Source organism: Balaenoptera physalus (genome assembly GCF_965194825.1).
Source record: "Balaenoptera physalus genome assembly, chromosome: 14".
Classification (NCBI taxonomy): domain Eukaryota; kingdom Metazoa; phylum Chordata; class Mammalia; order Artiodactyla; family Balaenopteridae; genus Balaenoptera; species Balaenoptera physalus.
The window spans coordinates 8,707,912-8,728,858 of NC_138893.1; the positions used below are offsets into that span (position 1 = coordinate 8,707,912).

General features: G+C 37.7%; 1 protein-coding gene and 1 long non-coding RNA gene across 8 annotated transcripts in view; one reads left to right on the top strand and one right to left on the bottom strand.

Moving 5' to 3' along the window:
• The window catches only part of RYR2 (ryanodine receptor 2), a 732,481-nt gene that overhangs the window by 287,355 nt on the left and 424,179 nt on the right, over positions 1-20,947 (bottom strand). For all 7 annotated transcript variants that reach the window (XM_082425485.1, XM_082425482.1, XM_082425483.1 and 4 more), the window contains one exon: positions 13,691-13,774. In XM_082425485.1, the coding sequence (XP_082281611.1) occupies positions 13,691-13,774 (84 nt within the window). The remainder of the gene's footprint in view (positions 1-13,690; positions 13,775-20,947) is intronic.
• The window catches only part of LOC309643169, a 241,475-nt gene that overhangs the window by 65,361 nt on the left and 155,167 nt on the right, over positions 1-20,947 (top strand). The gene's annotated exons all lie outside the window — the stretch shown is intronic.

A 20,947-nucleotide genomic window follows, 5' to 3' on the forward strand; every position in this document is an offset into this window, starting at 1 on the left:
TCTAATTTCTAAGTTTAACATTATTTGCTGGAAGCAGGGTTGGGGGTAATGATAAAGAATTTGGTCTTTTGCATACAGCTGGCCAGTAAGCAAATGAAAAGATGCTCAACATCACTAAGTATTAGAGAAATGCAAATCAAAACTACAATGAGGTACCACCTCATACCGGTCAGAATGGCCATCATTTAAAAGTCTACAAATAACAAATGTTGGAGAGAATGTGGAGAAAAGGGAGCCCTCCTATATACTGTTGGTGGGAATATAAATTGGTACACTCACTATGGAAAACAGTATGGGGGTTCCTCAGAAAACTAAAAATAGAATTACCATATGATTCAGCAATCCCACTCCGGGCATGTACCTGGACAAAACTGTAATTAAAAAGATACATGCACCCCTATGTTCATAGCAGCACTGTTCACAATAGCCAAAACATGGAGACAACCTAAATGTCCCTCAACAGATGAATGGATAAAAAAGATGTGGTACATACATACAATGGAATACTACTCAGCCATAAAAAAGAAATGAAATAATACCACTAGCAGCAACACGGATGGAACTAGAGATTATCATACTAAGTGCGGTAAGTCAGAAAGAGAAAGACAAATACCATATGATATCACTCATATGTGGAATCTAAAATATGGCACAAATGAACCTATCTACGAAAACAGAAACAGAATCATGGACACAGAGAACAGACTGTGGTTGCCAAGGGGGAGGGGGGGAGGGAGAGGGATGGGTTGGGAGTTTGTGGTTAATAGATGTAAATGATTATATACAGAATAGATAAACAAGTTCCTACTGTACAGCACAGAGAACTATACTCAATATCCTATGATAAACCATAATGGAAAAGAATACAAAAAAAGAATGTATATATATGTATAACTGAGTCACTTTGCTGTACAGCAGAGATTGGCAGGACATTGTAAATAAACTATACTTCAATTGGGAAAAAAAAAAAAAAAAGATTTGGTCTTTTGTACTCTCCCATCTTCCCACCTCTATTTCTCACCCTCCTCTTGACTTTCCCCACAATCACCCAGCACATGGTAGCATAACAGTACACAATTCTCTTTTTTCTCTCATTTTCCAGTGGTCCTGACCCCTCCTACCTGTCACAGAGGATACACATATGGTCAAGTTTTGAAGTTAATCTATGAATAGTTGACTAGAGCCTATGCTACCTCAGTGAGGGATATGTGCCCTCTAAAAGAGGAAAGATCCTTCCCCTGCAACCAATTCTAATGGTAGACTTGCCAGCCATGTCTTACATGGCATGGGAAGGAATTTTTGAGGGGTATTTTCTATAAAAAATTATAGATAAGTTTTACTAATCTATAGTAGAACTACACATTCTACTATATGTCTAAGTATATATATAGTATATGTATATATAATATTGGCATAAGCATTTCTCTTTATTTTCTAAATTTTCCTCTTCCTATATAGAATATCTACTAATGTTGCTTTAATTTGTGATCACAAGGAAAACCTACAGAGACGCATTTGCATCTGTTGATTTGAAATAACACAATGATTAGTTCACACTCATTTTCAGATGTAGACTACGATTCATTTTACTTGCTTTTCTTCATAGCCCTGTGCAAGAAAGAATTTAAAGTGGTTCTCTTAAATGGCCAATAGTCCCATCCAAATTAAAGTTACTAATTCCCTTTTCACCTGAACCTTATTTCCACACTGTTTTACTTCATCTTCTACAGTAAAAACACAAATATCTTTGAAATTAATAGACTTCAACCTCAGTAGGTTGATAAAAATGATGACATCACGAATACTTTAACCAGTGGCATCAACGAGGATTTACAAGACCATTTTTCTTTATGTAAGACATGACGAAGTAAGAATCAAATCATTATACCAAAATGAGATTTTTTAGAAGTGCATAAATGTACTTCAGCAAATAATGTCCATTTCATCTTATTAATACAAGTTAATTAGGTACATAAAGATCAACTAACTACTAATATAAACTATTTTCTTTTTGCGATTGAAAACGAACAAAGAACAAAACTTTTGTAATAAAATGTGACTGATGTGAATCTTCGAAGCTAAATGGTTCCAAGTAAAGCTTCAGATTGATTTCCAGAGATTTAAAAGAAATAAAGGAAAGACTGCTACAACAATTCTTGGGAAGTAGAATTTTGTAAGCCAAATCATAGGGAAAAGGCATGTCATTAGTAATTATATTAATACAAAATAAATATAGCTCATATTAAAGACATCTATGTATTACAGTCTACCTTCCAAGCTTTCTGGGAAAATTCTGCCAGAATCAGTTAATAGATCTCTTTCTTCTACCATCTATTTGTCTAGTAGGTGTTAACTTCCTTTACTTCAATATGCAAAGTTGCAGTGCTAACAATCAGTTTGTAAATTTAGGTTATGAGGAATATATATGGTATTAAACAAATACATTCAATATGTTCATTTCCAAAGCATCAAAGTTCTTTTGTAGTTATTAGCTTAGTTTTATTTTGATGTAGTATATAATGCAATAATATTTTAAAAGTGAGATTAACAAATTACATAAACTCTCTGGGCGTTCAGTTTTCTTACAGTAAAATTTCTTTTTAAATACGTCTTGGCCTGAAAAAAAGAAAAACCTACTGGCAAACTGCCAGTTTCATTTGCATCAAATTACCAAAGATGTAAACAAAAAAATTGATAATACTTAGCCCTACTGACGAACTGCCATGTGAAGCAGCAATTCAGTTTTGTGCTTCATTCCCACCTGACCCACATTTTTTTCTAAGCAGGAATTCTAAATGAGCCTTTGAAAAAAGTGTTCAGTAGAATATCACTTAAGGGCCAATTAAAGTGGTGCAACAAAAATGTGGCAGAATACCAAAAACACTAAGGAACAAGCCTTTTCTTTTTTTTCCAGCCTCTCCCATCTCTCAAGCTTACTTGTTTAGTATGAGTCGGGTTAAATGAAGCTTGGAAGTCATTACGTTGTGAAAGATGCACGGTAAACATGAAAAGATTATGTCCAAGTTCAGTGGATGTTAGCTGTAAATTTCAAAACCAAATCAGCGCTTCAAGTACCTTGGAACAAATGGGAAAAATCTCAGATGACTGCACGCCAGAGATATTAACAACAAGTTTTGCTGGAAGCACATCTATCAAAAATGAATACTGGGCTGACATTCTCACAGAAAGGAGATAGAGAATATTCAAAAACCCTTCTCCAGAAAACAAATACAGGAGAATAATTTCAGTGTAGAAATTAGAAGGGAAAAGGACAGGGATCTATTTCTTCTACTACTACACTTCTTCGTTTTGTTTTTAAATAAATGTGTAATATGATGATATGCCCTGTGTGTCCCCCACCACTAATTCCTTTTTTAACCCAAGGCCTCCCTGTACCTCACAGCCTGTTTGAAACAAAACCAAGAGAGGATCATTTCAAGAGAGACCAAAAAAAAGCCATTCTTGGGTTATGGATTTTTAAAATAGGCTTTGAAAATTCACTGCAGAGACAACAGTCTTTAGAGAAAGGCCTTCTGATATTAAAAGCTCTACTTATGAATACCAAAAGCGCAAGGCCCTGATGTGTCGGAACATAAAAGGAGACCAGATAAAGAGTCTAGTCTGTCCAGCCCCAGACAGGCTGAATGTTCCAGAGCCTGGAGGAGAGGAGAGCTGGAGGGAAGCCAGGGCTCTCCAGCCCCCTGCCCAGATGGAGACCAGACAGATCCAGAGCTGAGGGGAACTTCTGTCTTGCTTACCAAATTGGACCCAGGAGAATGGCCAGGTTCCAGAATCTCCCACACCCCAACCCTTGCGCAGCACAGTTTCAGGAGAACAGATTTGGCAACAAACCGAGTCTAGGCTGCCAGGCAACCTTCCCTCCTCCCTCCACCAAGAGACTGTAGTCCCCAAGTTGCCAGAGAGAGCATTCCTAGGTTTCCAGCCTCCTCTTAAAGAGGCATCAGTGAAGCTAAAAGCAGGGCAAGGACCTGGAGGACACAAAAGAGATGAGGAGGAGAGTCCCAGCGTGTGGTCCAAAGGTCAGTCAGGAGAACACGCATCCCATCATGAGGCAGGAGATAGACGGGCCCCAGATGAACAGGTACTCCAAGATGAAGACAAGAGCCGGAGGGTAATAAGAGGAGCTGAGCCCTGCCCAGATAAAAATGGAGAGAGACCACATTTCCTCATTCTCGAAGCCAAGGAGGCCGTCTCAACTACACATGCACGGAAAGGCTCCTCGGAGGTCAAAAAGGGAGGGGGCGCCACCCCACGGTAGGTGATGTCAACCTACCCATAGGCCTCTTCGCTAGAATCCACGTTGGCTAAGAGACGCATGCGCACACACAGGGGAGGGCCCTGAGATGAACCAAATACAGACTCGGAACCAGGCAAAGCAAGATGATTGGCCAGAGGAAGCCCGGAAGAAATGCCCCATATAAGTGATTCAAACTACCACGAGGGCACGACTCTTTCTCTGCATCTGCCCGTGTGGGTCTATTCACACGTACCCTTTTTCCTCCTAATAAACACTTCACCTGTTTCACTACTTTCCATCTCTTTGAGGGAATTCGTTTCTACAAAGCTGATGGGCCAGGGGCCTTGTCACTGAGCACTGGTCTAGTGGTTGGGATTCAGGGCTCTCACTGCCACAGCCCGACTAAAGTCTCTGGCCAGGAGCCGAAATCCTGCTTCAAGCCGCTGCAGGCCGAGGCCACCCGAGACCAGTAAGATGCCGGCAGAGACGAATGAAGACCATTAACAAAGACCTCCCTTTGGCCAAACTTGAGTCAGGTTCCTCTGAGTCCTCTTTCTGACCTGGCCTCTGACCTTGGGCTCTGTCCTTGTTTCGTTCAGTCCAGTTTTAGCAAGAATCCTGCTAGGTCAAGTTAGTGGAAACCCCCCACCTGTGACCTCCGATCCCACCCCTCATCCCCCGCCTTTCATATGCTATCACTCTGGTCTGCCTTCAGCAAGGACCCTATCAAGTTGGTTTTACCAGAATCCCCCTTTTCCTTAATGTCTCCTCTTAGTAATTTTCCATCCACTGTCCCCCACTCTGGTCCTGAGCTACAAATCCCCGCTTGTTCTTGCTGTTATGTGACTACTGAGATCTCTCTTCCCCTATTGCAATAGTTCTGGAATAAAATTTGCCTTTATGGCTTTAACTTCTGTCTGGCTCTAGTTTTCTTTGATATAATTCAGTCCCTGACAGCAAACTCAAAAGAGAATGCCCAAGGATCCAATGTCCCCTCCCCATCAGGTGAGTGTCCAAAACAGACGTATAGCCCTGGGAGTAAGAAGGGGGTAAACCTTGAATTCAAACTTAACAAATATTCATTCTGTAGTTGAATATTTCAGGCCCTGTTCTAGGAACTAATATCACTGAATAACATGAACAAACAATCTGTATCTTTATAGAAATTACGTTTAGATGAGGAATCAGGCAATAAACAAAATAAACATAAAATAATAGTATGTCAGAGGATAAGTGCCGTGAGGAAAAATCAAGTAGAAAAGGGAGCATGAGAGGACGTACAATTTAAAATAGGGTGCAATTTTAAAGAGGTAGAGAAAGACAGCTGGAGAAGATGACCTTTGAATCAAAACTTAAAGGTGAGAATAAACACAGAAAACAGTGATTTTAATGGAGTTTGTACTGAACAGACAAGGATTAGGTTTCCACTATCAAGCTGCATTCTGGCTGCAAGGCCCATTGGGTTTAAATATGAAATTAAGTCCGACGAGAGCAAATGAAGAACGTTACATATGAGCACATTTTAAAATTTGTGGTCTGTGAAATTTACTTGCTACACATAAAAAGGGTATATAAATACTTTTTTCTTCACAATCACAGGGCCTCATCCTCACAGAAAAAAATCCAGCTGCATTTGTAACACTATTTTTCATTTAGGTAAATATTTATATACACTGAATTCTGTGCATGTGTTTGTGTCTATATGCACAGTATAAATATGGGTCTGCACATTTGGTATCCCTCTAAGCATTCATTTCCAAAAGCCATTTTAAATTTACATATATGTATAAGCATTGAGAATATCATTCTTAACCTTCTATCTGCCCCAATATGCCTGAGAGATACCACTTCCCATCACTACAGTGGCTACACAGCATGAGGGGGAAGGACGTGGTGCAGGAGCGAGGGAATTTAGCACTAGTCTTAAATACCTCTCAAAGGATTCGAATATGTTCTTTCACAATTCAACACTACCTCTTACTTCCCAGCGATACTTACAAGCAACCAGTTCCTGACCTATGTTTTGGTTTGATTTAACAGCAGAGAAGTGCTAACAAAAAGTCTGAATAAAAGGCATTGGTATTCAGACAAGAATTTTATTTTCATTTAAACCTTTACATTAAAAAAAAATCTCAAGCTACTCAGGGATATGAGATACTGGGAACCACAAGCTCTGGGACTGGATTCCTTTTCAGTTGCGTTTTTCTTTATTCCTATAGCAACTGGACTCTGCTCATCAAATTCTGCAGTGGGTCAAGAGCTTAATTTTACAACAAATGTGGGAAGGTTTATGGATTTAAGAACAGACAGTTATGTGCTGTACCATTCAGCTGTCTGCAGGTTTGTTTAGAGAGGAGGAAGAGGGAGAAAGTGAGAACTAAGCTACAATCAATCACATATTTTTTAAAAGTCTTTAAGGATTTTAAGTGAAATGATCTGTATTATCAGAAAAAAAACACCTAACACTCAGATTGCCTATTTTCCAATAGGGAATGTAGCACATCATTCTAATTACACTTTGAGTCTATGTGTATCCTTAAATCTGAAATGGGTCTCCTGTAGGCAGCATATAGTTGGGTCTTGTGTTTTTATCCACCTAACCACTCCATACCTTTCGAATGGCAAATGCAATCCATTTACATTTAGAGTAATTATTGATATGTAAGCGCACACTAATGCCATCTTATTAATGGCTCTCTGGTTACTTTGTATTTCCATTGTTTCTTTCTCCTTCTATGTCTACTTCCGTAAATTGATTATTTTCCATGTTGGTGTGCTTCTGTTTTCCCCCTTTCTTTGTCTTTGTGAATCCATTCTATATAGACTTTTGTCTTGTGGTAACCTTGTAAATTACATGAAAAATCGTATAGATAAAACAATCCATTTTAGGCTTATCAGCTATCGCAACTCACCTGTGAAAGCCTATGAAGGCTCCATCTTTTACTCCTCCTTCTTATATTACTTATATTACAACTGATATTACTGATGTTACAATTTACCTCTTTTTATGTTGTATATTCATTAATGATTTATAGTAGCTATAGTTCTTTTTACTACTCTTTGCCTTTAACTTTTATACCATAGTTGAGTGGGCAACACCCACCCCCCCAACATGGAGTTACAATTCTCTGGTCCAAACTGCCTCTGTTTCTCCAGCACCAGTGTATTGTCTATTTTCGTATGTTGTCCTGTGTCAGCATCTTTTCATTCCAGCTTGAAGAACTCCTTTCAGCATTTCCTGCAAGGCAGGTCTACTGGCGGTGAACCCCATCAGCTTTTGTCTGGGAAAGCCTTTATTTCTCCTTCTTATCTGAAAACTAACTTTGTTGCATATACTATTCTTGGCTGGCAATTTTAATCTTTCAACACTTTGAATATGTCATTCTACCCTCTCCTGGCCTGCAGAGTTTCTGCTGAGAAATCAGCTGATAGCCTAATGGGGTTCCTCTGTACCTTACTTTCTTTTTTCCCCTGATGTGCTTTAAGATAATTTCTTTACCACTGATTTTTTAAAATTAATTTATTTATGTATTTATTTATTTAGGGCTGCATTGGGTCTTCGATGCTGCACACGGGCATTCTTTAGTTGCGTCGAGCGTGGGCTGCTCTTCGTTGTGGTGTGCGGGCTTCTCACTGCGGTGGCCTCTCCTGTTGCAGAGCATGGGCTCTAGGTACGCAGGCCCAGCAGTTGTGGCTCACGGGCCCCAGAGTGCAGGCTCAGCAGCTGTGGCACGCGGGCTCAGTAATTGTAGCACACGGGCTTAGTTGCTCTGCGGCATGTGGGATCCTCCTGGACCAGGGCTCGAACCCGTGTCCCCTGCATTGGCAGGGGCGTTCCCAACCACTGCGCCACCAGGGAAGCCCTATCACTGATTTTTGACAGTTTCATTGCAATGTGTCTTGGAGAAAGTCTTTTTACATTGAGATAATAGGGTGTTCTTTTAGCTTTATGGACTTGTATGTCTAAGTCTGTCCCCAGGCCTGGGAAGTTCTCAACTATTATTCCTTTAAACAAAGTCCCTGCCCCCTTCTCCCTCTCCTCTCCTTCTGGAGCCCAATTATTCAGATATTTGTTTTTCTGATAGAATCTGATAGCTCTTATAGGCTTTCATCACTCTTTTAAATCTTAGTTTCACCTCCTAATTGTATTATTTCTATATTCCTATCCTCCAAGTCATTTACTCTTTCTTTTACATGGTCTGCTCTGCTACACATGTTCTGTGTTACATTCTTCACCTCATTCATTGAATACTTTAGTTCTAGTATTTCTGTTTGGCTCTTTTTATAATTTCATTCTCTTTGTTAGAGTACTCCTTCCATTCATTAATTTTACTTCTGATTTCACTAAATTGCCTTTCTGAGTTTTCCTGTGGCTTGCTGAATTTCTTAACACTATTTTGAATTCTTTATCAGTTAGATCGCAATATTCCATGCCATTGAGCTCAGCTGCTGGAGAATTACCATCCTCTTTTTGTGATGCCATATTCCCTTGACTTTTCCATATTGGTTGTAGTCATGTGTTTCTGCTTTTTGCATTTGAAGTAGCAGAAAGCACCTTAAACTGAGCTTTCATGTCTTTTCTGGTTCTTATAACTCACCAGGCTGGCTATCAGAAACCTCTCTTTTGTTTTCCAGAAGGCGGCGCTATAGCTCAAGCTTGTGGTTTCTCCTTGCCCATCCACATGGTCTGTCTACTGGAGATTACTCTCCTTGACCAGAAGTGTGCACAGGGAACTGGCAGCAGAGTGGGTTAGGGGTGCCCACAGTCCTGGTAGGGAGATCCCGGGAGTGGCACTCCCAAAGGCATGTGGGTAGACTTTCTGCTGAGTGCAGCCCCTTTAAGGCCATTTGAAATTCTTATCTACTTCTATTTCAAAGTCCTCCCAGCCCCCAGCTGCAAGCTCCCACCTTAGCACTCCAGGTGCCAGTGGAGAGAAATGGGTTTCTCCAGTCAAGTCCCACCCAGCCAAGGCAGTAGGGCGCTCTCATGCTCCTCCTCCTTCTCCAAGGAAGAGACGTCTCTGCCACATAAATCAGCCCGATCACCACCTTCTTGGGGGTGGGGTGGTGCTGGGAAAAGTTTCTCCTACTGCCTCTGCTGTGACCAAACTCCTGTTTCTCTTTTTGTTTGTTTTCTTTGTTCTTTTTTTCTCCAATGGTGTGTTGGCATCTCCCTTTGGGAGGCTGGACTTCTGCAAGCTGTCTGTCATGGGTGCATACCTGCCTGATTCTCACTCACCAGATTCTGGTTCCACAGCCAGGAAAGGGGCCCAGGCAGCCTTACTGGCTTCATTAGTTCTGCAGCTTGTAGGGAGGTTTCTCTATCTCCTACCAGATGCACTGGTGAGCAAGATTCCTCTTGGGTCCCTGAGAGCTAGGTGCAAATTACAGAAACCCCGCAAAGGGACTCTTATTCATGTACAGATATCTAATTCACTGATTTATAAAAGGGGGATGAAAAGGAGGAACATCTTATGCTGTCATGTTACAGATATCACTCCTGTACTAGGTATTTTAGAAACTGGGGGCCTTGTAGTAAACAAAGCCCGGTCTCTTATTGAGTGCATATTTCAGTTTAGGCGACCCAAAAACTAAACGAATAAATAACGTCAGCTGTAGAAGTGCAAGTGAAAAAATAAAGCAGGTTAAAGAAAATGATCAGAGCATTATAAATAGAATGCTTAAGGAAGACCTCTCAGAGGAGTTTATATTTAAGCAAAGACTTAAATGAAGTGAGCGTTCTTTTGTGGTTTGTGTTTTTTTCTGATTTAAAAAGTCCTTCTCCACCTCATGGTCATGAAGATATTCTACTCATCTTCATAAAGTATTTTTGTTTTGTGCAATTGGGTCTTGAATTAACCTGCAAATGTTTGTGTACAGCATAAGGTAGAGACCTAACTTTTTTCTATTTTGCTAGTCAATTATATGAATACCATTGATGGATCAGTTTTCATTTCCCCACTTATCTATAACAAGACCTTTGGCATATGTCAAATTTGTATATATGCATGTATATATTTGGGAACTCTGTCTCAATTTGTCTAATCCAGTACCATTGTAACACTTCCTTCATTACCATAGTTTCATCATAAGTCTTGATATCTAGCAGAGCAAGTTTATCTTCTTTTGTAAAAGACTTCTAGATATTCTTGAGCCTTTGAAATTCCACATATATTTTAGAATAGCTTATCAAGCTGCTTAAAAACCTCTGTTGGCGGAATGACTGGAATAGTATTGATTCTAAGATTAATTGGAGGAGAACTGATATATTTGTTGTACCATCCCTGATCATCATCTATCTCTATTTATTTAGATAGTCTTTAAAGACTTTAAATCCAATTTAAACATTTAGTCTACAGAGGTCTCGCACCTCTTTGGTTAGATTTCTCATCTACCTTAGGGATTTCTTTTTTTTCTTTCTTTTGTTTTTTTTTTTGCACTTCTAAATGATATTTTAAAGGTATTGATCTAGCAATATTGCTGTACTTATTGTCAACAAATAATACTGTAGATCCTCCTGAGTTTTCAATGCAATAACATTACCTGCTATTGACAACAGTATGTTTTCTTCCTTTCCAAAACTCATAATTTTTTTCTTGTCTCACTGCATTGGCTATATTGAATACATCAGGTAATAGTAGTTTATGTCTTATTCCTGAATCCTAAAGGAAAAACTTTGGGGTTTTACCTTATAGATTACTGGTTGCTATTGGCCTTTTGTCAGGTTAAGAAGGTTCTCTCAGACTACTGCTTGCTAAGAGTTCATATGCTTATAAGTAAAACATTTTATGAAATATTTATTACTAAATATATTGGTATGATCATATGAATTTTCTCCTTCACTCTAGTGTGAATAAATGTATTTTCTAATGTTAACCCATCTTTTTATTACTGGAATAAATTTAGCTGGGCCGTAATATACTGCTGAGTTAAGTTTGCTAATATTTTACTTAGCATTTTTTTGTATCTATGCCCGTAAGTGAAGCTGGATTACAATTTCCCTTCCTCACACTACCCTCATCTGGGCTTTATTTTATTTATTTTATTTATTTTATTCTCAGATAATAAGCTGTAAAGTGCTGCTTCTTTTTCATTTGAGATTACCCATTCTTAAATATTTGCTGGAAATCAATAGAAAAGTGGTTTGGGATGTGTGTGTGTATTTTAAACTATTAATTCAATTCCTTTAATAGCTGTAGCTCTATTAACATTTTCTTTCTTCATGGGTCAGTTTTGATAATATTATATACAATTGTCAGTATCATTTAACTTAGAAACTAATTTGTTAATTAATAAATTTGTTATAGTTTGCAGTCCCTCTTGAAAATATCCCTATAATTGCTAAAAGAAGTATTTCTTTTTTCTTTTATCAATCTTTTCAGAGATTTTTCTTCCTGCTTATTAGGTTTCTAAAACATGCTTTCTCCAAGTATTGCTTTAAATATGCAACTCTTATGTTTTGATATGAAGTCTTTGCCTTTGCCATTCTTGTATTTTAAATTTTCACAATGATATGTTTGATCTATAAGCTATTTACAACTATGTTTTAAAATTTTTAAATATGTCATGACTTTACATGATTTTTTGATTGTCACTGTTATTTCCTGTGATTCAATAAATATGATATTTACAGTATCAATGTCCTCATGTTGTAAAGGATGTTGCGTTTTATAAATGTTCCATGTGTTCAGTGTTCTATATATGTCAAGTTTTTAATTTATAGGGGGTTAAATTTTTATTATTCTTCATTAATACTTATCTGTTACACATATTAGTTTCTGGGAGTTGTGTTAGGAATTATCACTATGATTTTACATTTGTCTATTTATTTTGGAAAATCTATTAATATTTTGCTTTCTTGATTTTTTGAAGCCATTTTACTTGGTGCATACATGAGTAGTATTAGCATAATGCTTATTTTTTGGATCCTTATACAGTGTGCTTCTTTCCTTAATTTTGCTTTCAGAGCTATTTTGTCTTATATAAAGCAACTGACAAAAAGGAAATTGCAGTTTCCTTTTGAATAATATTACTTGGAACATCATGTTCTCATTTTTTTTTTCAACTTTTCACGTTCTGAATTTCTCGATGTGTCTCCTTTAGCTGGGTTTTATTTTTGTGAGGTGTATACAACATGAGTTATCTTTCTGAGTCTAATCTGACAATCACTGTATCTTACCTGGAGAATTTCACTGATTCCCATTTATTGAGATTAATGATATATTTGGATGTATACCTGTCATATTTTTATTTTTAAAAATAACTCTTTTTGGATACATACAAGAGAATATACTTTAAAGCATTATAATGAAATGAACTCCATTAACCCACCACCACGTTAAAAATTAGAACATTACCAACACCCTTGTATCTATCCGTGTGCTCCTCCCCTTTCAACACCCTTGCCTATTCTCCAACAAAGGTAGTTACTATCTAGAATTATGATTCCACTGCTTTAGAAAAATAGTCTTATCAAATAAGCATATATCCCTAAAAATATGTACATACGTTTTATGCATATATGGTTTTGAGCCTCAAAACTAGTCCTATACTTTATATAACCTTGTAGGATATGTTGTTATACATATTTTTTAATGGAAGACCTGAGTAAAAAGGTTCGTTGGCCTAAAGGACCTGCTAGAATTTGCACTCGCATAGCAAGCACACGGTTTCTACTTTAATCTTATGTTTATCTGGGGAGACTGATAGAAATTATGGAGTGGCTACTTTGTTTTTATCTCCATGATATTACTTAGCACATTTCCAGGCCTGCTATTTACAACATGCAGGCCTCGGAAGAGTGGCTTGAATACATAAACTAAACTAAATAAAGAAAAAGTAACAATATGTAACAGTTATCATTTATTAAGCACTTATACTCATTTAGTCCCTAAAACTTCCCGTATTAATACCTGTTCGCAGCTGAGAAAGCTGAAGTTTTAAGCAGTTAAACAAGGTCACAGAGGTTGTAGCACAGCAGGCAAAATAACTCCGAGAGCATCCAGTGCCTCCGTTTTCTCATCTTAAAGTGGAAGTGATAACACTGACTGCAGAACTACTCCTGAAATAGATTCTCTTTGTAAAAATAAATGAAATTATACATCTTCTGGTGGAAAGTGGGAAACCATATCCAATCAGTTAGGATGTGGGCACGCGTGTTCACACACACATACACAAAACAAAAATAACACACTCATAACACACTACCAAATATTTTGTGAGCTTGTTTCCCCTCTGGGCACTGTGATGGATTCTCACCCCACCATGGCCTTGATGCAGCCCCTAGTGTAATACGGCAAGCTTAAATTTTGAATCTGAATTTTATAGCTTACGTGTAAGCAAGGCATCTAGGATTGCATCAAGAGTTTTGTGGGTGCAGTAACACTAAAGTAAGGCACAGACTATTTAATATTGCTTAGACATTCAACTTACTTCTTCGGCAGCTTCATTTTTTTCACCTTTTCTTCGGTGTGTTCATCTGATATACCCACATGACATCCTAATGCCAACAAAGTCCTGGAAAAGAAAACCAGACATAAGCTGCAACAATTCCTTTCCTATGTCCAGAACAACCCAACATAATAGCAGCTGGGTATGAGGTATAACAGTCCACCTCGAATGCAGAGAGAAGAAGTATTTTGTTTTAAAGCAAAAGGAAAGCTTACTTAGTTGTAAATTATTTACTGTTGAGAAATGAGTAGGACGTTTGAAAATTAAATGTTTCAATTCAAACACAAAAAGGAACATATTGAAAAGTAAGTCTCTCTACAATCCCTTCCTTCTATTCCTGTTTCTTTCCCTAAAGGCGCTGATTGCTACTAATTCCTGAATGTCCTGCTACAATCAATCTATGCATATTCTAAAGCAGGTGTGTGTGTGTGTGTGTGTGTGTGTGTGTGTGTGTGTGTGTGTGGTTGTTGTTTCTGCTTTCCTTTTACGCACTGGTTATATGTAAGAGTTCTCCACAATCTGCTATCTTGACTTTACAATATAACTTTGATATATGACTTTGACTTACTGTCCTTCATATAAAGCTGGTTTATTTTTCAATAGCTCTAAAGTGTTCCATTCACTGAGTGTGTCATAATGTCTTACCCAATTCTCTGTTCACAATCTTTTGTTATTACAAACAATGCTGCAATGAATAAACTTATACATTTAATACATGTACTATATCCTTCATCTGTAGGATAAATTCCTAGACATGCAATTACTGGGTCCCAGGGGTGGTACATTTCAGAGTTTGACAAATATTGCCAAATGTCTACAGAGCTGGTAATCATTTATATTTCCACCAGCAAGGTATGACACTGCCTATTTCCCATACCTGGTCCAACACAGAGTTATCAATTAATAAGCTAATGAGATGTCTCATTTACAGTTTTAACTGGCATTTTTCTTAATGTAAGTGCATTTGAGCACCTTTTTCGTATGCTTTGGAGATATTTGTACTTCCTTTTTTTCTGTGAAAACATTCCTTGTTCACTTTTCTGTTAGATTTGGGTTTTTTGTTGCAGTTCAGAAGCTCTTCAAATACATGAGATATGAGTTACAAATATTTTCTCCAGTTTGTTATTTGTCTTTTTACTTTCTTTATGGTGTTCTATGTAGAGCGTTAAATTTATTTTTATATAACTGAATTTTTCTATCTTTTAAAAATGGCTTCTGAGTTTTATGTGATACTTAGAGATTTCCCAATTGTTAAATCACTTGAAGGAAACGTCCTTGCTTTTTTGATGGGGAAGGGGTGGGGCAGGGGAGGCTATATGTCTTAAGGTAGAGATTTAACTTTATTTCCCAGATGGATACCCAGTTCTCCACAAAATATTTACGGAATAATCCATTTTTACCACTTACTTGAAATGCTACTTTTATGATATACTGAAGTCCCCATATGTTTTTAAATCCTTTTCTGGACTTTCCACTCTAGAAAAATCTCCCTTTCACATGACACATCGGGGTTCCAATTGGGCAGAAACAGTTTATCCAGTGCTTAGATACACTGTATTTTTTTTTACTCCTTTTAATGAATAAGCTTTTGTTGATTTTCCCAAGAAAGATCCTCACCATTCACATTTAGAACTCAACCTTAAAAGTCCCCAGACCTAGGAAGAACAACATCCTTTACTATTCATGACAATGAGTGGTTCCACCTACCTCAATAGAATAAGATGCAACAGCATAAACTTTTTGGATGACAGAATTTCTAAGGTGTGGTCAGTTGCAAAAGGAAGGCAGCAAGTATCTAAAATCCATCTATACTTACCCTCCATAACACTTAAAAAATAACAATATGGAGATAGATACACACACACACACAAACCCACACACTTACACACACTGTTAGCAAGTTAAATTTTAGGTTATATATGGCAAAATTGAGATGAGCCCGTGAAATTACCTTTGGAGTGTTAAACTGCAAAAATATGGATAGAGCAAGAGCTAACTGAAGCCATGAAATTATCTAAAGAATGTGCCACTTCAAGTGAGATTGACTGGCAACAGAAGAATCAAAAATTGACTCACAGAACAAACACAGGCTATGGTTATTCAAACACTGTCCAAGGAACAGGAAGTTTCCTGCCATCATCCTCCATTCATTTATCTATTCAATAAGTATCTTCTGAATGCCAGGTCCTGTGCTAAGTTCTGGGGATAAGCTTACAGGCCGGTGAGGACTAAGACAAAAATTAACTATAACACAGTGTCTCGCATGCAGTGACATATGTACAGGGCTATGAAAGGGTCAAGCAGGATCCCAAACCCAGCTCTAAGGGAACTCAAGGGTGACAATAACATTGGGATTTATCTTAAATCCAGGTAGTCAAACTTCTGAGTGCATGCCTACCAAGAAATCTGATTATAACATATGGAGAACCCTGCCTAATACATTAAGTGACGATAATGGCTAGCACGGTATGACCATCGCTACAATCCAGTTTTAGAATATTTCCATCACCCCATCAGATTCTCCATGCCTGTCTGCAGTCATTGATTATCCCCACCCCCAAGCAATCAGAAATGTGCTTTCTGTCTCTAAAGAATTGCCTTTTCTGGACACTTCATCTAAATAGCATCATACAGTATTGATTCTTTCATGTCAGGCTTCTTTGACTTACCATGTTCTTTAGGTTGATCCGTGCTGTAATGCACATTAGTAGTTTATTTCCTTTTATTGCTAAACAGTATTGCATTGTATGGCTCTATTATATTTTGTTTATCCATTTGTCAGCTGATGGATGTTTGCAGTTTTTCCAGTTTGGGGATGTTATGGATAATGCTTCTATGAACATGTCTTTGTGTCAACACAGCCTTTCATTTCTCTTGGGTAGGTATGTAGGAGTAGAATTGCTAAGTTGTATCATAAATTTATGTTTAACATTTTAAGAAACCACCAAGCGGCAGGGCCATTTTACATTCCCATCAGTAATACATGTAGATTTCAGTTTTTCTATATCTGCACCAATACTGAGTGTATCTGTCATTTTGATGATGGCTATTCCAGCACGTGTGCGGTAGTATCTCATTGTGATTTAGTTTGCATTTTCCTAATGACTAATGATGTTGAGCATCTTTTCATGTGCTTATTAGCCATTCACATATCTTCTTTATTAAAATACATACTCAAGCGTTTTGCCTGTTTTTTAATTGGGCCATATGTATTCTTATTACAGAGTTGTAAGAGTTACCTATATAGTCTGTATACAAGTTCTTTATCAGGACTTGTATGATTTACTACAAACCCTATAAATGTAAACTTACATGATTTATAAATATTTTCTCCCAATCTGTGGCCTGTGTCTTCATCTCCTATGTGGTTTCTTTTGTATTACAAAAGGTTTTACTTTCAATGAGATCCAGTGTATTGATTTTGTTTTCTTTTACGGATCGCATTTTTGGTATCATATCTAAGAACTCTATGTCTAACCCAAAGAGACTTTTAAATGAGAACAACAGATCATTTAAAAAGTCTAATGCTATCAACCACACCAAGTTCTTTGAATAAGAACTCTTTGGTCTTTATATTATCTTTATTAAAACCATTTTACTTGACTTAGCACCATTCAACTCAGCCATTTAAAATGGTTTTAAAGTCTGCAGAGGGTGGGGAGAGAGCAGCGTGAGTTGTGGAGCCTGTGCAGAGGTTAGCAGAGAGGAACAGAGTATGGGAAGTGGAAAAGGACGAGCTGGAGGTGGGCTCTCCATCTGATTCCTGTGCTTCCCACAGTAACCTGCATATGCATTCAGCACGTATTTGCTACAAGATTAAGTGGCAATAATTGGTTCGTGTTGCAATTTAGCACGTCAAGTATATGGCCACCGACAAGAAGAGGAAACAGACTGGCACAAAGCCACAGAGAGAACTGGAGGCACCATGTCCATGATATCCATTTGGCATATAAAAGCCTGGCTAAAGACTGAGCTTTATTGCTTATTCGTTGCTTCATTCATTCGACAAATATTTACTGAGCTCTGTGTAAAGTTCAAAAGATGGTGAATAAAATCAAAATCAGATGCCTGCCCTCAAGAAACTTAGGTCTGGTGGAGTAGAGAGGCCATCCTGTGATTATACATAGCTGGACAGTTTCTACGCTGAGAGATACAAACAGGCTGAGTGCCTATGAAAGGGGGCTTTATTGAGTCAAGGAGCTCAGCAAATGTTTCCCGAAGAAGTGACCTGAGATGTAAAGTATGAGAACAGGGCATGGAGGGGAGCATTCCAGGAAGTGGACGTAAAGAAGGGGAAAGTAACATGCAAACAGGTGTGCAAAACAAAGACTAGTGTGATGGCAAGCAAGGAAAAGGAAGAGCAGCCTCCTACATGATGACGCTGGTGAGAAGGGAAGCAAGACCTTGCAGGACCACTGGGCAAATTAAGGTACTGCCTTTATCTTAACAGCAATGGGAAGCCATTAAAGGAATTCAAATAGGGAGAAATGACACTAAATATTTGAAAAAGATCAGAGTACAGAATGGGTAAGAGAAGAGCTAGGTTAATATTTCAACTGGATCTGTCGGGACAGTTTTATAGTTTCAGGTGGGGAATAGTGGTAGCTTAGGCTAAAGACATGGAAGCAACCTAAATGTCCCTCAACAGAGGAATGGATAAAGAAGATGTGGTACATATATACAATGGAATATTACTCAGCCATAAAAAAGAATGAAATAATGCCATTTGCAGCAACATGGATAGACCTAGAGATTATCATACTAAGTGAAGTAAGCCAGAAAGAGGAAGACAAATATCATAGCATTTGACTTATATGTGAAATCTAAAAGAAAGAAAGAAAGAAAGACACAAATGAACTTATTTACAGAACAGAAACAGACCCACAGACATACAAAACAAACTTATGGTTATCAAAGGGGAAAGGGGGAGGGAGGGATAAATTAGGAGGTTGGGATTTATATATATTACTATATATAAAATAGATAACCAACAAGGACCTACTGTATAGCACAGGGAACTATATTCAATATCTTGTAATAAACTATAATGGGAAAGAATCTGAAAAAGAATATACATACATATACATATATATATATGTATAACTGAATCACTGCGCTGTACACCTGAAACTAACACAACATTGTAAATCAACTATACTTCAACTTAAAAAAATGGTAGCTTAGGCTAGGGTGGTACAGTGCTGTTCTGGAAGAGGGTGTCAGAATTTCTGCAGTGCTGTACAGCACACAGATAGTCATTCAAATCGGAAGTAAGCTGTCTTTTTCAACAATTTACGTGATAAAAAAAAATCACAGAAAGAGCAACAAAAATTCATATTCACACGAAATCACCCAACATCCAAAATAAGGAATATTCTGAAATAATCGTTTGCTTATTTGTCACTTGGCACTCCTCAGGATTTAAATGAGTAAAGTTGTTAATCCCACCCACAGTATATTATTTTTTTTTTAAACTGAACTTTATAGAGTGCTTCTTCTGTTAGACATTATGGTGCTACAGGCTTTATCAATATTGTATCATTTAGTCCCCACTACAATTCCATAAAGTAGATACACTATGATCTCTATTTTAAACTGATGTTAAAAAGTCTAAGGTTCAGAGAACCTAGGATTCCCTTTGTAGGAGCAAGTCCTTAAATCTAGACCATCCAACCATCTAGACTCTATGTTCTTACCCACTCTGCTCTAGTGCCTATCAACTAACCAAGTGAATAAAGGAAATGCATCAAGTACTGTACTTTCTTTAACTACTGGAATTGGGCATAGTGTGAATTTTGGAGAAATAGGAGCTCTTTTCCCCCTAATTTAAATTGTAAAGAAATAAGTGAAATTAGTTCATCATAAAACCATATAAATATTAACAAATACGAAAAGGGTTATTAGCATTCATCATAGGCAACAGCACCATGGTATGTGCGGTCTGATGAATAATCAAACCAGCCAGCAGCAGCTGTTAGGAATGAGATTAGGTTATGTGTAGCAGTCAAAGGCTCAACATACCAAGGAGACTGGTATGGAGATTTCTACATTCCAGGCTTCCCAGGATTTGCCTAGCTGGCTTAGCTGTCAATTGCTAAAATTATAGGGAATGTACTGCAAATTTAACTAAAATATCTTAGGCCATGAACTTTCAATAAAAACATTTTGTTGTAAAAGATGGGCAAATAATGGGTTGCCGTGAATTAGCAAGCTAAATGTACAAGCTTCACATCAAGACCACAAAGGAAGACAGGAGACCCTGAAGAGGAGGTCGCAGTGATGTGTTCTGCATTCCTTATTACAGGCAAGCTTTGTCATTTTTTACCTGTAGTGGTTTCTCAATTCACTCGATTTGTATATACTCCTTTTCCTTTTAAGTTACTAGTAGAACCTAAACTCATTCTAGGCCCAATTTGTTAATTTTCATAAGGAAAATCACTACCAGATCTTTGAAGATATATACCTGGACCCAAATCCTAGAATTTGAAACAGTGTCTAAGTTTTATGTTCTGGGTCTTTGGTAAAATAACTTCAATAGAACTAGCTCTTTGCACTTAACAAAACTGAAACAAAACAGAAAAAGGACAAAAGTATTGGTTTATTCCTAATATAAGCAGGTTTTGAGATAAGTGACCTATTGGAACAAATCCAGTTCTTTGAGGCCATCAAGGATGGAAAAGCGCAAAACTATATACTTAATAAAGTACTTCCTAAGTACTTGCTGATTTGACAGTTGTCTAACCATTACTGAGTTAAGGAAAGGACCCCATTTTCTGATCATGCATCACCAAGTCTTATGGTGAAAAACTGTTCTAGACTAGAAGCTAGAGAAGCTGGACCCCAGTCCTAGCACAGCTACTAACAAGCTGTCAGGGCATTTGACAGCTCTATGAGAATCCCCGGCTGTGACATCACTGGTAAATCTGAAATAATAACACTCAGTCCAGTGTGCTGCTAGGAAGATTAACCCAATACCTGTTAAGTGAGAGTGTATGTGAAAAGGCAAAGCTCTAAATAAATAAACATACTAATTAGTATAAAGTATCATATGGTATTACCACTAACACTAATAATAAATGCCATTATTCAAAGCTCAACGCAATACTTAAATTGGTATAAAAATTTCTAAACACTTGTTCAAACTTTTATTTACCTAGTCACACACTGGTAACAATTTATGACTGACTCTCTGAGGGGCACTGCATCCAATGCCAAAGTCCTTGTATTCCGAAATACCCA